Here is a 17913-nt window from a genome sequence, read left to right on the forward strand (position 1 = left end):
TTATGATTATTCTAATCCAAATAGAATATGGCGTAGATATTGGCAAAGCATATAAGCAAACATAGGCGATATATACAGGTCATCGCGGCCCGGTCAGCCAGGAAAACAGTAAATTGGATACATATTAGAGCTATCTAAAAGCTGAAACGTTTTGAGGCTCGTGAATAAAATGGATTAAAAGAAAGTGACACTGAGAGAAAAAGTACCGCATAGTTTTTATGCTGGTCGTCGAATAGCTTCGACAGTTTGACATTTCGCAACTCCGTACCATGCACGGTAGTCTCAAAACTGGTATATCCATGTCAATCAATTTTCGTTTTTCAGATCGCAAATGCAAAAACAGTCACAAACTTTGTCCTTTTTCTGAGTCGTAATGCATAAAATGCATGTATATTAATATTTAATCTTGTTTCAGACCACAAATCACAAAATGCGATTATTTGCGGTAAAGCCCAGCCTCGTCCCCAGGCTCCATTACGTGCGCGTGGGGAATGTCGCGCGCAGGGATTTTAACACGAAATGGAGCCTGGCAGAAAATGCAAGCCATTCTACAGAAATCGAAGAGAAGTGTATTTTGTTACATTTTGTTACATCTTAATTTTTGACACAGTCTTCTCTCCCACACAAAACCTTTCCTCCAATAAACGCATCGAATATTGGTCTTCGCATTGTGTCCAACAAAGAACGCTCACTATCTGTCAACTTAAGAAATACTTGCTCATTTCTTTGTTTGGCCGCCATCTTGAATGCATTTTCTGCCAGGCGCTCCGCCCGCGAGAGCTTCCCCACTGACCCACGCGTGTTCCCCCGCCGCGCCGGGGACGAGGCTGGGTAAAGCCAGTGTTGAATCAGACGGCGGTGCCTCGATGCATATAGATTAGTATTTCTACATAATTGTCTCTTAATTAATATTACTAAAATATATACATGCTTCCGATTTTTACGGTTATATGACAGCGACCGGTTGAACGAAAGGCTACATGGATAACGCTATCCACCGGATAGTGATCTTCTCAACCTTGTAAAAATGTTTTGAAGGGATAAAACTACAGACTTGTGGCTGACAATCTTTAAAGAGGTGCCTCAATTTAAAACTACTAAGCTTTAAGCCATGTTATACGGAACAATGGGCAGTTTTAGCTTTAGAGCCATTGAAAAAACACCATCCGGTGAATAGCGCTATCCAGCTTTCGTACAACCGTTCTAGGTGGCTTTAATTGTGTTCTTTAAGTGGGTATATAGGTTACTCGTATATATAGTTAGGTATACCAATAGTTTTGTCCCAATGTTCATTTTTTAATTCAACAGAACATATCATTTAGTAGGGAAACATTGAGAACTTCATCTCATATTCGTGGGAATTGTTCTACGGCAAGTGACGCCCTCTTCAACGACGTATTACGAAACCTTGCTGGATAATATTACAATATATATTTTATTTCATGATTAAATTATTCAATAAATACTTCAGGAGAAGACACTTTGTGTGGCGACCACTAAATTTCGCAAGGGCAAGGGTGAGAAGTTTCGCACTGAACGAACAGCAACGCTTGTTTTAAAAAAGGTAAGAACTGAAGTTGCTTGTAACTCAAACTTTGCTTGTAAACAAAAATATAAACTACGAGAAGTTAGTTCGACAATTGGTGTACTAAAATTTCGGTGAGGGAAAATCGAACCCAAGCGAAACCAGCACGTTCTAAAGTGGTGTTTTGGCAACCATGGATTTTCAATATATGTGAAAGGAAACCTATGTGTCTGCTACTGAAATTCTTATTATCCACTATTATTTATGAAATTATTATTCATCACTAAACAGCCTCCACCCACTTTGCTGGGAATAGTCCTTCGACACCATTTAGTCTTCCCTTGCACCATCCTTGACCATCTTCGCCTGATAACTGGGTGATGATATCTCCAACTTGGAACGATAGTTCATCGTCTTCGCTTGCATCGTAATTATATTTAGCACGCACAGGAACACCAGTAACATCATCTGCGTTTTCGGGTATACCATTGTCTAATATATCACCATTCACCTTTGGTGCTTCAACTTCAGTACTAACAAACAAAGCAGTGTATGTATTAACATCACGTGATAGTCCAGTACCAATAAGTAGCCAATTAGAAGCCAATTAAACCAGAAATACTGCGATTTTATACAGATTCTTGTTAAGATGCAAAGAAACAAAATTTCCCTCTCTGGGTGTTAAAATACAGTAGAGTTCGCTTAGCTCACTGGATTATCTAAATATTGCTATCATAGATAGACTTTCTATGATTTTGTTTGAAACAAAGAAATCTAAGAATGTCTACAACAATGTTTACAGTAGCTTGTTCATTCAGTTATCCAGCAACATTGTGTTCGCAAGAGCAAGGAATGTAAAATGGTATTTACTGTACTTTTTATCAAAATTTATACACTCTGATTGGGTTAAACTTGATGATTGGTCTAAAACGAATTACCCCCTTGTTGTTCACAAGTTAGAACGGAAAAAAATTAGGAAATTTGTCATCTTACTTTTCATCTTCTACGAAATCTTCGTCATCGTCATTATCAAACGGATTCAAACTGGCTCCAGTAGTTTCTCTTTGCAATTGAGCTCCACCATCTACACTATCATTATCATGATCCACTGCAACATCAGTCGTTGGATGAGATTTAGCAGTCGATGTGCCACTTGGGTCATACTCCTAAAGAGCAAAAAAGAATATTTATAGATAAGAATGAGAATATTTATATATAAAAAGGCAGGTACTCATGTCAAAGAAAATACCGCGATTCTAAGATGAGTTGCATTTACAGCCTTAAAAACACTTAAGCTTTTCAATCAACTCTCAAGTCGTTAACAATAAATTATTAATATTTTTTATCAACACAACGTTAATTAGTCGCGACGCTACATATTCTTTCTTGAAGCGAATTGAGTGAGTCACTATACTAGATTTATGAGTATATATTTAGTGAAATAGTTTAGTTCTTCACCTTAATTTAAAACATTAATTATTTCATAACACACTCAGTTTACTTGCATATACGTAATTTGGACGACAATACTGTAGTTAGAATCATGTGTTTGTAGATGTTGGTTACCCAGGTTTAAATAAACTTTTGTGAGGAAAGAACTCTTCACGCTGCAAGGATTTCTTAGAGAAAACAGAAGAGCGAATGCAATTGTAGAGTTGATGGAGGTTCCAAATCAACAGCAGCACATTCCCTCTGAGACAAGTACGCCATCTTGGTACACCCGACTCACTGCAAGCGCGACGCAGGTTTATTCATATCAATTACTTCAGGTCCAACACTGGTCAATGTGTTTATGTCAATACACAAATGTTAATCAGTTAATTTTGTTAGGGTTATTTTGGTTATGTTATTGTTTTGCTTCATTTCGTTTTCTCTCGTCGCCATCCTCGAAGGCGGTTGCTTGCCTTCAAACATTCAGAAAGTGATCCATTTCGACGAAGATTAGGGGAAAGAGGTAACGCGCTTCGCCATTATCTTCGGGTTGCCTGGTATAGCAGTGACGTTATTGAATTGCATCTGGCTATTACGCGTATTGTAGTTTTTTAAACGTTCGTTTAATCTTTTAATGCGTTTGGAAATCTCCTTACATGTTCCATGAGAGAAGAATCTCCGGAGTTGTTTGATTGCTTGGCAACTCAGGGAAATCGATTGCAAACAAAGAATACTCACCCAACTCGTTTGGTTATAATAATCATTACCACTGGGTTGTTGGTATGCGGAATGAGCAGTTTGCTCCTGATTCGTCGGAGAAAACGTCGTGTTTCTATTCCAGGCGTCGTTATAAGAATCAACAATGTTTGGCGATCTATAATGTTCATCGTGAGGGAAGCCTTCCTGCATGCCATTTGATGGTGTCATGTAATATGATGATCTAGGGTGGTCATAGGTCACGTTATTATCTTCATCATTACCCCGCTCAGTGGAGGCACTCATGAAGGGATTATACGAGTCTGAATCGGATGCCCGTGTATTCTCAGGCTGTGCAGGTGTTGTCACGGTAACCGATGTTCTATATCGTTGCTTACTGTTCCGCCTTCGTAGACTAAGTCTTCTGATCATGCTCGGTTTCGATTTATGTTGGTTCGAGGAAATATCCCATACGTGAGGATCCTGTGGAGGAGCAGGAGACCACGTTTACACGAGAGAAAGGAAGTCGGATTCGCAGGAATTTCATCAGCTGATTGATCCGAGCGAGTGATTGCATGACTATGATATTTACAGGGTTTCCACAACTTATTTGCATATATGGCTGTCCTCATAGGGGGATGACAAAAAAGAGAAACAAAGAACTTTTGAAAAGAATGCATAATATATCCTAGTAACACAGACCCCTTCCTCTCTTCTGGTTGTCAATTTGCAAGGACATTTTCTTGCATTGCATGTGGAAACCCTGGATATTTATATCATTGCATGAACTGTCATAAGCTAGTTGAAGTTCTCAGTATAAACGGGCGACATTCCCACCGTTAATTCTGCAAAGATTTCTGCGAATCCGAACCTATTTAACTCGTGCAAACATTGGCCAGGGATAACGGATGCTGTGTCATCGCGGGTGAAACCAGGACGTCTTTAGTAGGAAATACAGACGTGTGTGCGATATGAATGACCATAGTCTGAGACATGAACGACGTCGTATAATCTATCAAGTGTCTGATACGAATTTTCCACGAATAAAACTTTTTCTCTCCCGTGTAAACGCAAATTATCGACGTTCAGCTTATAATACTTATGTACTATATGATTATAATAATCAGGGTAGCTAACTACGTCTAAAAATTAGTAATTAACGCGTAAGTCAAAAGGAATAAGAACATCCAGTTCCTATTTTGGGAATGTTATATAGATTCATGCAAGACTATAGATTTGAAATATTCTAAAGAAAGATTAGTAGCTAATAACGGCGTTATTCAAGCCAGTACATAATCTAGCAGTTATTTGATTTGATTTGCACTAGCATCCGCCACTGGGATTAGTTACGAAGAACTATGTAAGTAGTAAGAACTATGGAATAGGATATAAAAATTGTCAAAAAACATATCTGACGTTCTTAGTGTGTACGTGTATTCACTCGCTAACATAGTTATAATGATTAGAACTGAGTATGGCAGTATGGCTGCTCTCGAGGAACACAGCACGCTAATCTCACTGATTCTCACAACTTTCCATGGAATGGAAATGAACTCGTGCACGAGTTGAAGGCAAGCTATATACGTAGGGAGGCGAAATGCATCCCAAACTTTTATGAACGAGTATATAATATAACACTTTATATAAAACGTTGCTGCTATAGTGCGCAATTAACAGTAGCGCCCAAAGAACTATAGTGAAAAGTACATAGCTATAGTTTTGTATTAATGTTCATTGGTCCTGCTAGGAGTAGTATACTGTATGTGTAATAACCAGTGTTCTTATTAAGAGACGGTTACCCGTGATTTATTGCCGCCTATTCTGCATCTAACATTCAGCCTTTTCTTTTTTGAAACAAGTAGGATTTATTTGCAGTTTTATTGCTGCATGTATAGCTACAGTAAAGTTCTTTCATTTCTTGGAGTTATATGAAACTTGGCCTTCAGGCAATTTTCTGACTCAGACGCTACTGTACATTTCGCTACAATGAATCTTAATGAAGCTACCGGCAATTTAAAGTGTAGTAAAGCCGCGTTTCCTACGGCATTCGTTACTGAATAGGTGATTTCTATAAACTAGAATGATTTCATACGTAAAAACAGCTGTTTTTCTTGTACAGGTTGTTATACTTAGTACGCTACGCTTGCACGATTTGTAAAAATGGAAAAAGAAATTCATACCTCAAATTCAGGCCATTTCTTAGGCATCCCCGGTCCATATTGCGACGACCACCACTTGAGATCTTTGGTTGCATCAGAACCATCCACCTTTAGTAACAACCCTTTGTAAATATTGGTCAATCTAAATGAAAGAACAAATCATCGATATTGCACATTAAACCAATAATATAGCTTTTGCTTTGTTTTGAAAGTCAAACAGCTTAGATCACATGCACGGCAAATAAAAACTGGTCAACTTTCTTTATAATGGAAGTGTTGATATCATATCGCATCAATGCAATACCTAGCTAATATTCGGATGATTCAATTAAGGTTATATTTCAAAAACCAATAAACTTAAACTCCGACAGCGCGAGAAATGATGAGTCATTGTTTGTGAATTAACGTGGAAATTAGCTTGACCTGAACTATATATAATATAAAAAACTGGAGATGGGAAATTATTTCGAAGGCAATTTATAAACTTCCAGCGCTAATAGAGTATGCAGAGTACAAAGTTCGATGTCTTCAAAAGGCAACTTTATTCCATCAGATGCAAACTAATACTGGCGATGATTGATCACAAATACAGACGCACTATCTTGGAATTGTATCAAAATCTCGGATATCTCGCATTACAGTCATCTAGATTTAAGTAGCTAAGTCTAAGACGTTCTAAGTCTAAGACGTTTTACTGATACAAGCTTCTTTGAAAGAGACTATTTTAAACAAAAAAGCGATATTTTAGAACCACATGGATAACGCTGTAAAATTTTGATGATTGAAAAAATGAAGAGATTAATGTACCCGTTACAACCGGAACTACACATATCCGAGTGGATAACGAAGAATCTAAGTTGGCGGGAAACGACAAACGGCGAAGTCTAACTTCCATGACCTTACACTTTTTGCTTACTGGTAGTTTTTTAAAACATGTGAAATCATAGTTTGATGTACCATAAATTGAAAACTTTCTTAGGTAGAATCAAGAATGATCTAATCCTTCCCTAGAAGTGTTTTACCACTCCTTAAAATCAAATACGAGAGCACTGGGAAGTTACCCGAGTGAACAGTTATAAGCACTCAGAGAATGTGTGAGCATGCAGTGAAATATGTGATCATAGAATTTCACAATAAGATATCATTACACAATATCTCAGATTTGGGTTGAAAATAATTATTTATTAAGAGAAGTGGGCTGCACCTTTCCACCTGCTGTGTAATGAGGGTAATAACATGAAGGAGTGATGCTTGGCATGCCAGGGATTTTAAATACCACTGTTTCATTGTAATTAAGGCTGACCAAATCAAGAGTGTTTTCCAAACGGTAAAATCTAACAAAGGATCTAGTACCCACACCTAAAAAGCACTAGCTCTTTATCTGAAAAAAAATTTATGGTATTCATTGTAGCATTCCAATATGAGATTTACGAAGTAAAACAGCCTTAGCAACTTTTGAGCTGAATTCAAATAAAAGATTTGAATATATTAAACAGGATATAAAATGTGCAGTGCATTTTCACCTAATATTCACATACAGTTATGCAGAATATAATAAAAAATGCTTATAACAGTGATGTTCAGTAAATAAACACTTTTTGTAGTTGGTGTCACCAGTAAAATTATTTCATTTTTTGTAGTTGGTGTCACCAGTCAAATTATTTCATGTTTTGTAGTTGGTGTCCGCCAGTAAAATTATTTCAAAGGTACATTATTTCATCCTTCCACACTTGGTAAAAATGCAAACATATAGGACATGACTGTCCACACACCACCCTTAGGAGTGTTGCCACCTTCAGTGATTAAAAATGTTCTCTCAGGCCTCAGCCTGATAAAACTGGTGCCACTGCAGTTCTGTATTATGTAACAGCCTGTATAAGCGCGGTATAATGCGATCGTGGTACATTTTCAAACAAGCATTTAAAATTATTTAATTTCAAACTTCCTTGTTTAGCCAACCAGATCAGAAATAATAAGCTAAAAACATCCAGATATTACAGTATTTGCTAAAAGCTCAGTGTGACCAAATAGAAAAAGTATACACCAGGTAACTAAAATAGATCATGATTTTGGAATCACCAAATTATGAAATTACTAACAGGCCAAAACTGAAATGAGCTTTTTCCTTTTAGACTTTGCTGCTGTGTTTAGCATTTGTTTATATAATTCTCATGGGTATTTATTACTTTAATAACTCTTTAATAACTCTTTAAGAACCTAAAAAGTTTTCCATTTAAAGTTGTAACAATATCGTTCTTTGTTGATAATTATACTTGTGGGGTGCAGAAAAAACATGAATCAATTGTGTTTTAATCAACTTGGTTGAAAAAACTAGGTACAGACTTGTTAAGTATTCACTCAAGACGTTCAACCAGTCTTAATAAGGCAATTGATTGCACATTTTTATATGATGGTTTAAATTTTCAAACTGAAATACAAACAATCTGTATTTATTTGGTATGAACTATGAATTAATAGCCCGTAGCTAATATTAGGCAATCATCTTAATTAGCTAACAGAAATCGCTGAAAATTCGTGAGCAAATTCATACAGTTTGATAAATCACCGGGCAACAAAAAATCTATTCAGTATTCACACAATATCAATAAAAAAGCCGGAAACCGAACATGCATTCTAATCCCAGGCGAAGCACGAAATATGTTTAGCGATGATTTAATAACATGAGCGGTTGGAAATCAGATCAGTTATACACACAAAAGAGAGAAATTCATTGCATACCTTTCACTCTCCGACATATCCACCACATTGTGATATCTTTGCAGGGCGTCCTTGAAGAACGATAAACGGACTTGTTCAAAACGCTCCCACTTTTGGAATTCAGCTTCGAGTTCCTCAGCGTACGTATCGTTGTTCGCATTCATCTCAGATAAACGTCGCTCGTATTTCTTTCGGGCTTCCTCAAGCTCTAATTTTAGCTTCGCGTCCTGGTCTTGTAATTTCTTTACTTTCTCAGGCATACTGCCATCTTTGTCTGCATTACTCGCGACCAATGAAGCATGCTCTGAGGCTTTCGCTGCTCGGTGGAAATTCTTTTTCGATTTATCCATCTTATTATAACGCCTTGCCCATGGTTCGTATATCTTGCTGAAACCCGTCTCACACTCTTTGACCTCCTTCCACTTCAAAACAGATTTGTGGTAGTGCTGATTCTTCCACTGTTTTATAGATTCGCACAAATCGGCCTTTAAACGGTTGTGCCTTTCGACGTGAATTTCAGCCATGTCCTCGGCTTCGCGAAGAGTCGCTTTGAAAACTTCTAACATACTACCATACTCTGATATCCTGCCATTTATCTTCTCGTTCCAGCGTTTAGACCAATCTCGCAACTTTAAAGTGTATTTCATCTCAATATCTGCTCGTTCATGGACCATCTTCGTGAATTCGTCGCACAGTGCAGCACCATCTTCTAGTCGTTTTACAGTGTTTTTATAGCCGTCAATCCCCCAGAAATTTGTGTAAGTGTACGATTCTTCGGTACTCGAAGTACGGTTTTGTCCTTTCATAGACATTGTGTGGTTCTTTTACGACTAAAATGCGTAAAGATCGCAATGAAATGTGAAACAACCACTACGTTTGTCAAATACAAACAATTTTATGTCCACGAATAAAAGAATCAAAACATCGCCCCAGACTTCTGTATCTTCGCGGTCACGATGGAAAGTGTTTCATTGGTGGGATACTTCATGTTGCAAGTCACCTTGTGGGCCGATCTGTCGTGTTCTGGCACGATTTCATAGCTATTTCTAGAAGTTCGAAATTTGAAATATGATATTGTCGAAATAAGCGTGAGAATTTTGTGCATATGTTTTAAACCAGGAACGGGCGGGTCTCAGTCCCATCTTAAATCTGCTTTGAAACGATAATTCTTCTCAATAGTCCATTACCCCATTGCATGACTTCATAATCCTTAAGAGTTGTTCTTCAAAATGCTTCCTTTCCTTGACTAAAAATATTTGTTTTGCGAGCAATCAGCTTACAATCATACGGCTGAAAAAACAAATTATAACTAACCACTGCCTCTCATTGTTGATAATTCCTTTGGAAAAATCTAGGAAACCAGATTCTTGGTTGAAACTTACAAGGATAAGCTCGTGATATTTTCATTTTTTAGGACTTCCGTGTGTCAGTTAAGAAATAAAAAACATTTTCCGTGTTTCGATAGTTATAGAAACACGCTTTTTGACCAATCAGCACGCGCGTATTATAAATGTTATATTATAAAGTGTCATGGATCATAACTAGTTCATATTATAAGACCTTGCAATATATTGTACACTTTATAATTTCATTTTTTAAGATGTTCTGCCCTTCTGTTTATGTTTTGTTTTCTATTTAGTGCTAAAATATTTTATTGGTATTGGTTTTTCTTCTCACAACCAGACTCGCTGTCTTTTATTATTGAAGAGTATTCGACAGCCAGACTAAAGCTCATCAAAATCATGTTACAAAGCCGTTCTTGTGTCTTAATATGTGATCATTAAAAAAAACACACTGAAATTGAAGTTAAACCCCTGACACTGTAAGCTTGTCGGTGACTGCCTAACAAATAATTTGAACGGACTTGTCTTTGAGTTAATGCTTGTTAGTGGCTAGTTGAAGTGAATGCTGTTTGGTTGAATGATAATATCAATGAGATTTAGATCTATATATGAAGCTAAATTCTAAACTAGGAGGACAATCAGAATGAAAGTTTAGTTGCGAAATGTGTTATGAGTAGGTATAGTATAAGTACGGTTACGAAACCTAACCTTGAACGAATATATAGCTGTATGGAAATTTTGTATCATATTGGGATGTCCTTTAAAGCAGCTTTTCCAAGTTTTAAAATTTTAGTTTAATTCGAGAATTGGTCGTTAGATGCGGTCTAAAATTGCTTTCAGTAACATCGTTCTGACAATCAATATTCAAACCAAAAATGATACCGACACTATATATTAGCTTTTTGAAAATGGCGTTTGTAAAGAGATTTTAAGAACATTCTGGAGTGCGTCTGAATGCTGTCGCCGGAAATACCAAGCACATCAGAATGAAATGTGTAACTGACAATATTGGGTGCCAAGAAAAGTGACATATGAGGGTTTTCAAATTTAATTCGTCCCTCCCACTGATCTGATGTTCAGAAGATATATCATATACACCACGTATGCAGTACATAGCGATCAATAACACAACGATCCAGAAACACGAAGATCCATCATATCAATCAATGCACGACTTTAAGACTGATTTAGAATCTAAAGACTGAACTCCAATAATTAAAATACATGTAGAGCACGTAGAAAAACCCTCTCTGACTTTCCCGTGATGTTTCAATTCTTTTCAATTTTATTTTTTAACTTAACTTATAACTTTTATTTTTTAACTAAAATTCTTCAGTTAATCTTTTAGACGGCAATTGGATACTTTGTCGCGACTACTTCGTAGTATGCTTCATAGGATCTAATCCATTACTCTTCATTTTTACAGCCACTTCGAATATATAGTCGTAAGCTTCGCACCTAGAGTACAGTATATAAAGGAAAGAAATTAATTAACTGTCAAATAGCAGGCATAAATTAGGTGGTTTGGAACTGAGCTTTAACCAAATACTTTTGTCAAAAATACTTCAAACGCGAAAAGCCAACGGAAGTTACACGATTGGCTCGTTAGTTTTGCTGTCACCAAGTATCACCTAGGATCACCTAGGATCACCTAGTATCACCTAGGATCACCTAGTATCACCGGGACATGTTGCAGTGCTCAGAAGCTTTCGTGCAATTGGATAATGCTTTTCAATGCTTTCTAAAGAACGAAGCTATGCTGTTGGTTCAAACAGAAATGTATTGTGGAGTTCACCCAATGAAAATCATTATTGCGAGCAGCTGCGACACTACCCGTATCCACCTAGTATCACCTAGTATCTATAGATAAAGATCACTGATTTAGATATGCAATTGAAACAATACAAAATGATAAAATATACGTAATGTCCCTTTAATGAGGTTTATTGTTCGCATTGCGTTTGACGTGACCAAAATGCGACGTACTGATAAACTATAAGCCTAAGGAACGTCTACATTCGTATAAAACATTACTTACATTATTTTAGCTTTAACCCAGGTTTTCGCCCATAAATAAATTCCATGATTTCTGACTAAGACAGCTGATGTCTCCGGATATTCATCCATGGCTGCCACAATACTATCCTACATTTGATAAAAAAAAAGTCAAAAGTAGCTAAACAGGTAAAATACGTAAAAAGGGTAATCTCTTCCTCTATATAGCTACCTTTATCTCTATTTCTTCATTTTCGTTCTCAACTATTGGAATAACAAGCTCCTCGTCATATCTACAAGAAAATCATTACATAAATATTTTAATCGCACGGCTGCTATTAAGGAACATTCAACTACTGCAGTGTTGTAGTAAAACAGGGTTGGCTGGTGGCGTCATTAAGATGGTTGAAAAAAGGCTAAACGAGTAAGGAGTAAATGCCTTATTCTAGTCAAAATGAGCAACAAGTCTGGTTAAAATGAGCAATAGTGACCATAAATGTCTTTCGAAAAAAGACAAGGTCTTTCAAGCACAAGGGCCATCGAGCATTCATCACTTAATAGCCCTCAAAAAACCTCAGCTAGAATTCAAAGAGTTTGAAGTGAGCTCAATCACAAAGCATCTGAAAGACTTCAAATAGTGTCGCCAATGAAGTGGGGAGTTTGGCAACGATGCTAGCGCCAGAAGAAGGTGACACCCGAGAGTGAGGCTAGCATATCCTTCTGATTTGAACGACCTTTCTATATACATCCTTCAGGAATAGATCCTCATGAAAATTTAAAATGGTCGTTTCTAGCAACGCTAATTGCCGTGAAAAAGGCTGCATTTGTGCACTTAACGTTTCCAGCAACGCTCGACGGAACTTCTAACACTAAGAAATGTCATGTTTTGAAAGAACTTCGAAAGAACAATGTAGGCTAGTAATACGTAGACTGTAGTCAATACTCTGTTTATCTTAGCTACGAAGTTAACGTCTGAAAACAAACAGAAGCGGTAACAAGTCAGATATTACTATACCTATAATTTTTCCCTGTTTCACAATTTACAATTGCTTTTATCATTTGCTGATGAGCAATTCTAAATTCCTTTCCAGGATACAACAATGTCACCATAACTGCATTCTGAGCATGAACGTGAAATACAGCACCTGCACCTACGAAAATGGATACATAGTAAACAGATTATAAATTACATGACGTTTTAAGGTCTCTTTACACTCGTCTTGCACACAACTCATATTATGTGCCATTCCCTTACGTAACAATCCACGAAGTTGCCGTTTTATTAGAAGAACATGCACGGTACTTCACTCTTTAGGCATTTTAAATAGAAGTGTATAATACCTTTTTTCCGATAGGCATTCATAAACATTGGAGTGCAGGAACTTTCCTTCATATTTAGCCTAAAATAGACAACGTTGAAATTCTATTACTACTTGCAATCGCAGAAAACATAACAATTAATCAATATTCAATCTGCAACAAAGTACAGTATGCATATGTGTATGAATATATGAGAAAATATACTAAACCTTGCTGGCGGTCCATCCAAATAGGTACCTTGAATGTCACAAACAAATAATGAACTAGCCTTGGGAATATACAAAGGAAAACATTTTCACTGAAAGGCACTCATTTTCATTTCATTCTATACTTGTCGCTAAAATAATTAACATAGCTACCTTGACTCTTTCTTTCAATAAACCAGATGGAGACACAAAGATTTCATTCCTGAAGATTAAATAAACAGAACAAACATTGTTATAACATGAAATCAGGGCGCAAAATAGCAGGAATGTTGTCAGAATACAACTAGTATGTTCCTCCTAATGAAAACATCATTTTCCGGAGCACCATGCACACGGCTAAAGCAGAATAGAACAGCCAAAATGGTCAACAGAAACAATGAGGCCAGTCAGCAAACTGCCAGCATAGCTACTGGCCAGCATGACAGCCATGGTCATGCAGCTGAACAAACAAGTGTCAGCAGACAACTAGGACTATCAACAAGACAGCCAGCATGATCTGCAGGAGAGCCAGCATGGTTGCAGGAGAGCCAGCACTGTCCGCAGGACAACCAGCACTGTGCACAGAAGAGCCAGCATGGTTGCAGGACAACCAGCATGGTCTGCAGGACAACCAGCGCGGTCCGCAGGACAGCAAGCATGGTCTGCAGGACAACCAGCATGGTTGCAGGACAACCAGTATGGTCCGCAGGAGAGCCAGCGTGGTTGCAGGACAGCAAGAATGGTCTGCAGGACAGCAAGCATGGTCTGCAGGACAGCTAGCATGGTTGCAGGACAACCAGCATGGTGCACAGGGGAGCCAGCATGGTTGCAGGACAGTAAGCATGGTCTGCAGGACAGTAAGCATGGTCAGCAGGACAGCCAGCATGGTCTGCAGGACAGCCAGCATGGTCAGCAGGACAGCCAGCATTGTCTGCAGGACTGTCAGCATGGTCAGCAGGACAGCCACACATGGTCTGCAGGACAGCCAGCATGGTCAGCAGGACAGCCAGCATGGTCAGCAGGACAGCCAGCATGTCTGCAGGACAATCATCCTTGTTGCAGGACAGCCAGCATGGTCTGCAGGACAGCCAGCATGGTCAGCAGGACAGCCAGCATGGTCAGCAGGACAGCCAGCATGGTCAGCAGGACAGCCAGCATGGTCAGCAGGACAGCCAGCATGGTTTGCAGGACAGCCAGCATAGTCCGCAGGACAGCAAGCATGATCTGCAGGACAGCCAGCATGGTCAGCAGGACAGCCAGCATGGTCTGCAGGACAATCATCCTTGTTGCAGGACAGCCAGCATGGTGCAGGAGAGCGAGCATGGTCTGAAGGACTGGTCAGCCGGACAATCATCCTGGTCAGCAGAAGATGCAGCAGAAATTATTTAAGTGGAAATGTAACCAAATTATTTTTACCCTAGTTTGATGCTTATTGCACCCCCAGAACCAGTCATCCATCCTTTGCGATGAAATTCTTGACATATCTGAGGAATTAGCTTTCGTGGGTGGTCATCCTAATGAAGAATAGGGAATAGTACAGTGTAAAAGCAGAGGCTGTTATTGTGCAGAGCATAACAGGCCATCGGCATAGCTGCCAAGGGGCAGGGATAAACTAAATGCTAGAGCACAGAGACTATCCCTTTACAAGGAATTATTACATAGGTAAATCAAAACTCTAATTAATTCAAAAGCAAAATATAGGAAGGAGACATTGAGCTGATATATAGCTAACAATAAGGCAAAGTATCACTGCAAAATTCTGAGTCTGCATGAAATTAATATTTACCATTATGGGGATTTGGATCAATGGGTTAGGACGAGGCCTGAGTAATTAATGTGAAGGATTCTAATTTGAAAAAAAATCTTGATTTGTGCAAACCATGATGGCCCCTTGTGCCATATTTACAAGTGCTCTGGGAAGTAGGGTAAGCAGATAAAGATATTAAGTGGCTTGAGCAGGAATGTAGTTTTGATTGGGAAAAATTTGAAAAATTTAGGTTTCATATATCTGTAGTTGTAGCAATTAATTTTTATTAAGCCAACTTTACTTCACCTACCTTATCATCATTGTCGCATTTGTCACTGACGTGTTTACATATACACCTTATCTTGGTCATGACAAAATAAGCTGCCATCCCACTCACAGCACCAACACAAACAGCACCTAACAATTTGGAGCTGGGAACATGTTTACAAACTTCTCCTGAGGGCATTGCTTAATAACCAAGATTAAGTTGATATTTGGTTGTAATTTTTGTCCTGTAACCAAGATTATGATCAAATTTTCAATCCAATTCAAAATTGCAAATCATATTAATTAGTGAATGTAACAAAATACAATTTAAACAAATGAATTTTAAAATTATGTGAGCTGGGCATAGCAAGTACTTCATGTTATTTTACCATTATGGCATCCTGTCAAAAAGTGGCATTTTTATTGTTTTTTTACGCAAGACTGACTTTTCCAAAAAGTCATGTACAAAGAATATGAAAACTTGTGCTCGATGGTATTATGAAGGATGATGAATTTCGTAATTAATGCCTGGTGATAAGTCTTGCAATTAATATCTCATTTAGCAATTTTTGGCGGGTCAATTTGGCCAAAGGTGACTATTTCCCTGAATAGGAGCTTCAAAATAATCAAAGGTACGATATAACATATCGGTGAAAAAACAGCTCCCATTGGGAAAAGTGGGAAATTGAGGAAAGAGCTGCAATTGTGTCACCCCCCGCCCTTGATACTTTTTTTTGTATCATGTTGAAAAAGCTGTCAACCGGTCACGCGAAATTTCTTGCAAGTATTAATCTTCAGCGACCGCGGAGTACTTTTATATCGAGGGGGCTCATAGAAAATAAATGCATAAGTCCACTGCCGCCATGTTTGCCATAGTCACTCAAACGTTCGATCTGCAAAATATTGGAGGGGGGGGCCTAAGTTCCCTAGTACCCCCGGCTCAGCGGTCCCGGATCGTGCATAGTTCTGCGCATGAGCAAAAGCATAAAATCCATGCTTCCTTGAGCAGCAGCAACATGAAACCACATGCGAGGGTAGATACCATTATTTCATCTGAAAAAGGAGAAATTTTTAACGGACGAACTAACTAACTTCTAACAGTCTCGACGGTGGGTCTTAAGCAGAAATTTTCCTGTAAAAGGTGGGTAGATTCTAATTGTAGATTACAACCGGCGATATGCAGTGTGCGACACGATTTACGTACATCACTACATCTGGAATAATTCTGGTGAACACCGATGTTATAATCTTGATCACTACTGCACTTTGTTGTATACTTTTCATTTCTGTTATCTTTTTGTGTAGACTTCATTTTAAGATGCTCTAAAGTTCAGTGAGAAATCCAATATCCGGTAGCTTGATATCTAGGCGAGATTTTTCGACTGCAGAAATCCATGCGTTGTCAATCAGGCTGGATATTCACTTGCAGAGAAATACAGTAGTTTGCAAGCGAAATATTTGCATATTTTCTTTTGAATAATTGAGAACAGTCAAGCTGAACTAATTTATTTTTCTGTCAAAAGGAAATATAATCAGTACGATTTATAGCGAATTCATTCTCTGCAAGTTGAAATCCGATATTCACCCTTAAGCCGGGGTTTAACTATGCAACTTTCCTTGCAACGTGCAACGCAATTCTACTCCTAAGGCATCTAAAGTTGTCACAGTTGAACATTTCTTAGGATCTTCTAACGTTTTCTTAAGGCCCATTTACACTATGCGATCTGTCGTATACGATTCGTACCCTGGCGTATGTGAAAGTATGAGTATATTTCAAAGTAGTTTCAAATTCCGCCTTGAACACGGCAATATGAATAAAGATTGTTGCATACAGGCCCTCTTTTGCATTCGTCAGAATGATAATTGCACACAACTTAGCGTGTAGTCAAAATAGGCCTTTAGGCTTTAGCAATGCGAACACTCTTTACAAATGAACATCCCTCAAAATTATACGTTGCAATGTTTGCAAGGAAATTTGCATAGTGTATAAAGCCGGTTTTACCATAGGCGGCCCACAACTGATCTCACTGACCTCGCGCTACGCTCATGTTGTCTGAACAGTCTTATATTATTACAAGGTTGGCAACTCTCACGCCAAATAAGCTAAAAACGCACGACGGTTGACCCAAACACCTTTACAAAACCGCAAATATTTCATAAAAATATGGCGAGTAAGAAAAAAAAAGTACAACACATTAAACTTGAATAATTTTACTACATTTATACTATATTTTTAGCATTCAAATGTATTCCTATGCATGTATAAAACGTGAATGTTTTTATGGTTTCTGGCAAATATATTTCAAAACCTATGCTGGGGACACCTTGCCTATACCTTCGTCATATTTTTAAATTGAGAATAGAAAGCTGATTGGCTGTCGTTTAAAAAGAGCCAATAAGCTTTCTATTCTCAATTTAAAAATATGACAAAGGTATAGGCAAGGTGTCCCCAGCATAGGTTTTGAAATATATTTGCCAGAAACCAAAAACATTCACGTTTTATACATGCATAGGAATACATTTGAAT

At 38.0% G+C, this 17913-nt stretch overlaps 2 protein-coding genes across 3 annotated transcripts; both read right to left on the minus strand.

Annotated features, from left to right (window-relative positions):
• Positions 1-9: 9 nt before the first annotated feature.
• Positions 10-9523, minus strand: LOC114534357 (protein kinase C and casein kinase substrate in neurons protein 1-like). 2 transcript variants are annotated; one of them, XM_028555795.1, is made up of 5 exons: positions 8551-9523; positions 5833-5953; positions 3695-4135; positions 2519-2691; positions 10-2058 (listed from the first exon to the last, which is right to left on the minus strand). In XM_028555795.1, exons 1-5 carry the CDS (start codon positions 9339-9341, stop codon positions 1809-1811), a joined length of 1776 nt encoding a protein of 591 aa, XP_028411596.1. In that variant the 5' UTR covers positions 9342-9523; the 3' UTR covers positions 10-1808. The 2 variants fall into 2 exon arrangements, with proteins under 2 accessions (XP_028411596.1, XP_028411597.1); XM_028555796.1 differs by lacking the exon at positions 3695-4135 and having other exon boundaries at positions 13-2058; positions 8551-9510.
• Positions 9524-11082: 1559 nt separating this feature from the next.
• Positions 11083-15717, minus strand: LOC114534355 (methylthioribulose-1-phosphate dehydratase-like). Its single transcript, XM_028555793.1, has 9 exons — positions 15430-15717; positions 14789-14886; positions 13547-13595; positions 13397-13455; positions 13209-13267; positions 12883-13018; positions 12100-12160; positions 11911-12017; positions 11083-11330 (listed from the first exon to the last, which is right to left on the minus strand). The coding sequence occupies exons 1-9, from the start codon at positions 15583-15585 to the stop codon at positions 11246-11248; spliced, it is 810 nt and encodes a 269-aa protein (XP_028411594.1). The 5' UTR covers positions 15586-15717; the 3' UTR covers positions 11083-11245.
• Between the last annotated feature and the right edge of the window lie 2196 nt (positions 15718-17913).

This window comes from Dendronephthya gigantea, unplaced genomic scaffold (genome assembly GCF_004324835.1).
Source record: "Dendronephthya gigantea isolate DGI-Jeju-01 unplaced genomic scaffold, DenGig_1.0 000099F, whole genome shotgun sequence".
NCBI classification, from domain to species: Eukaryota; Metazoa; Cnidaria; class Anthozoa; order Malacalcyonacea; family Nephtheidae; genus Dendronephthya; species Dendronephthya gigantea.

What these genes read in the sequence shown, in the direction of transcription:
- LOC114534357 (XM_028555795.1), bottom strand. Translation starts at nt 9,341, where the DNA reads ATGTCTATGAAAGGACAAAACCGTACTTCGAGTACCGAAGAATCGTAC. An exon ending in AGAAATGGCCTGAATTTGAG is followed by an intron (nt 4,136 to 5,832) that starts GTATGAATTTCT and finishes GCTCCTCCACAG; the next exon opens with GATCCTCACGTATGGGATAT. An exon ending in GATTTCGTAGAAGATGAAAA is followed by an intron (nt 2,059 to 2,518) that starts GTAAGATGACAA and finishes TTTGTTTGTTAG; the next exon opens with TACTGAAGTTGAAGCACCAA.
- LOC114534355 (XM_028555793.1), bottom strand. Translation starts at nt 15,585, where the DNA reads ATGCCCTCAGGAGAAGTTTGTAAACATGTTCCCAGCTCCAAATTGTTA. An exon ending in TTGGATGGACCGCCAGCAAG is followed by an intron (nt 13,268 to 13,396) that starts GTTTAGTATATT and finishes TGTCTATTTTAG; the next exon opens with GCTAAATATGAAGGAAAGTT. An exon ending in GAAACAGGGAAAAATTATAG is followed by an intron (nt 12,161 to 12,882) that starts GTATAGTAATAT and finishes ATTTTCTTGTAG; the next exon opens with ATATGACGAGGAGCTTGTTA.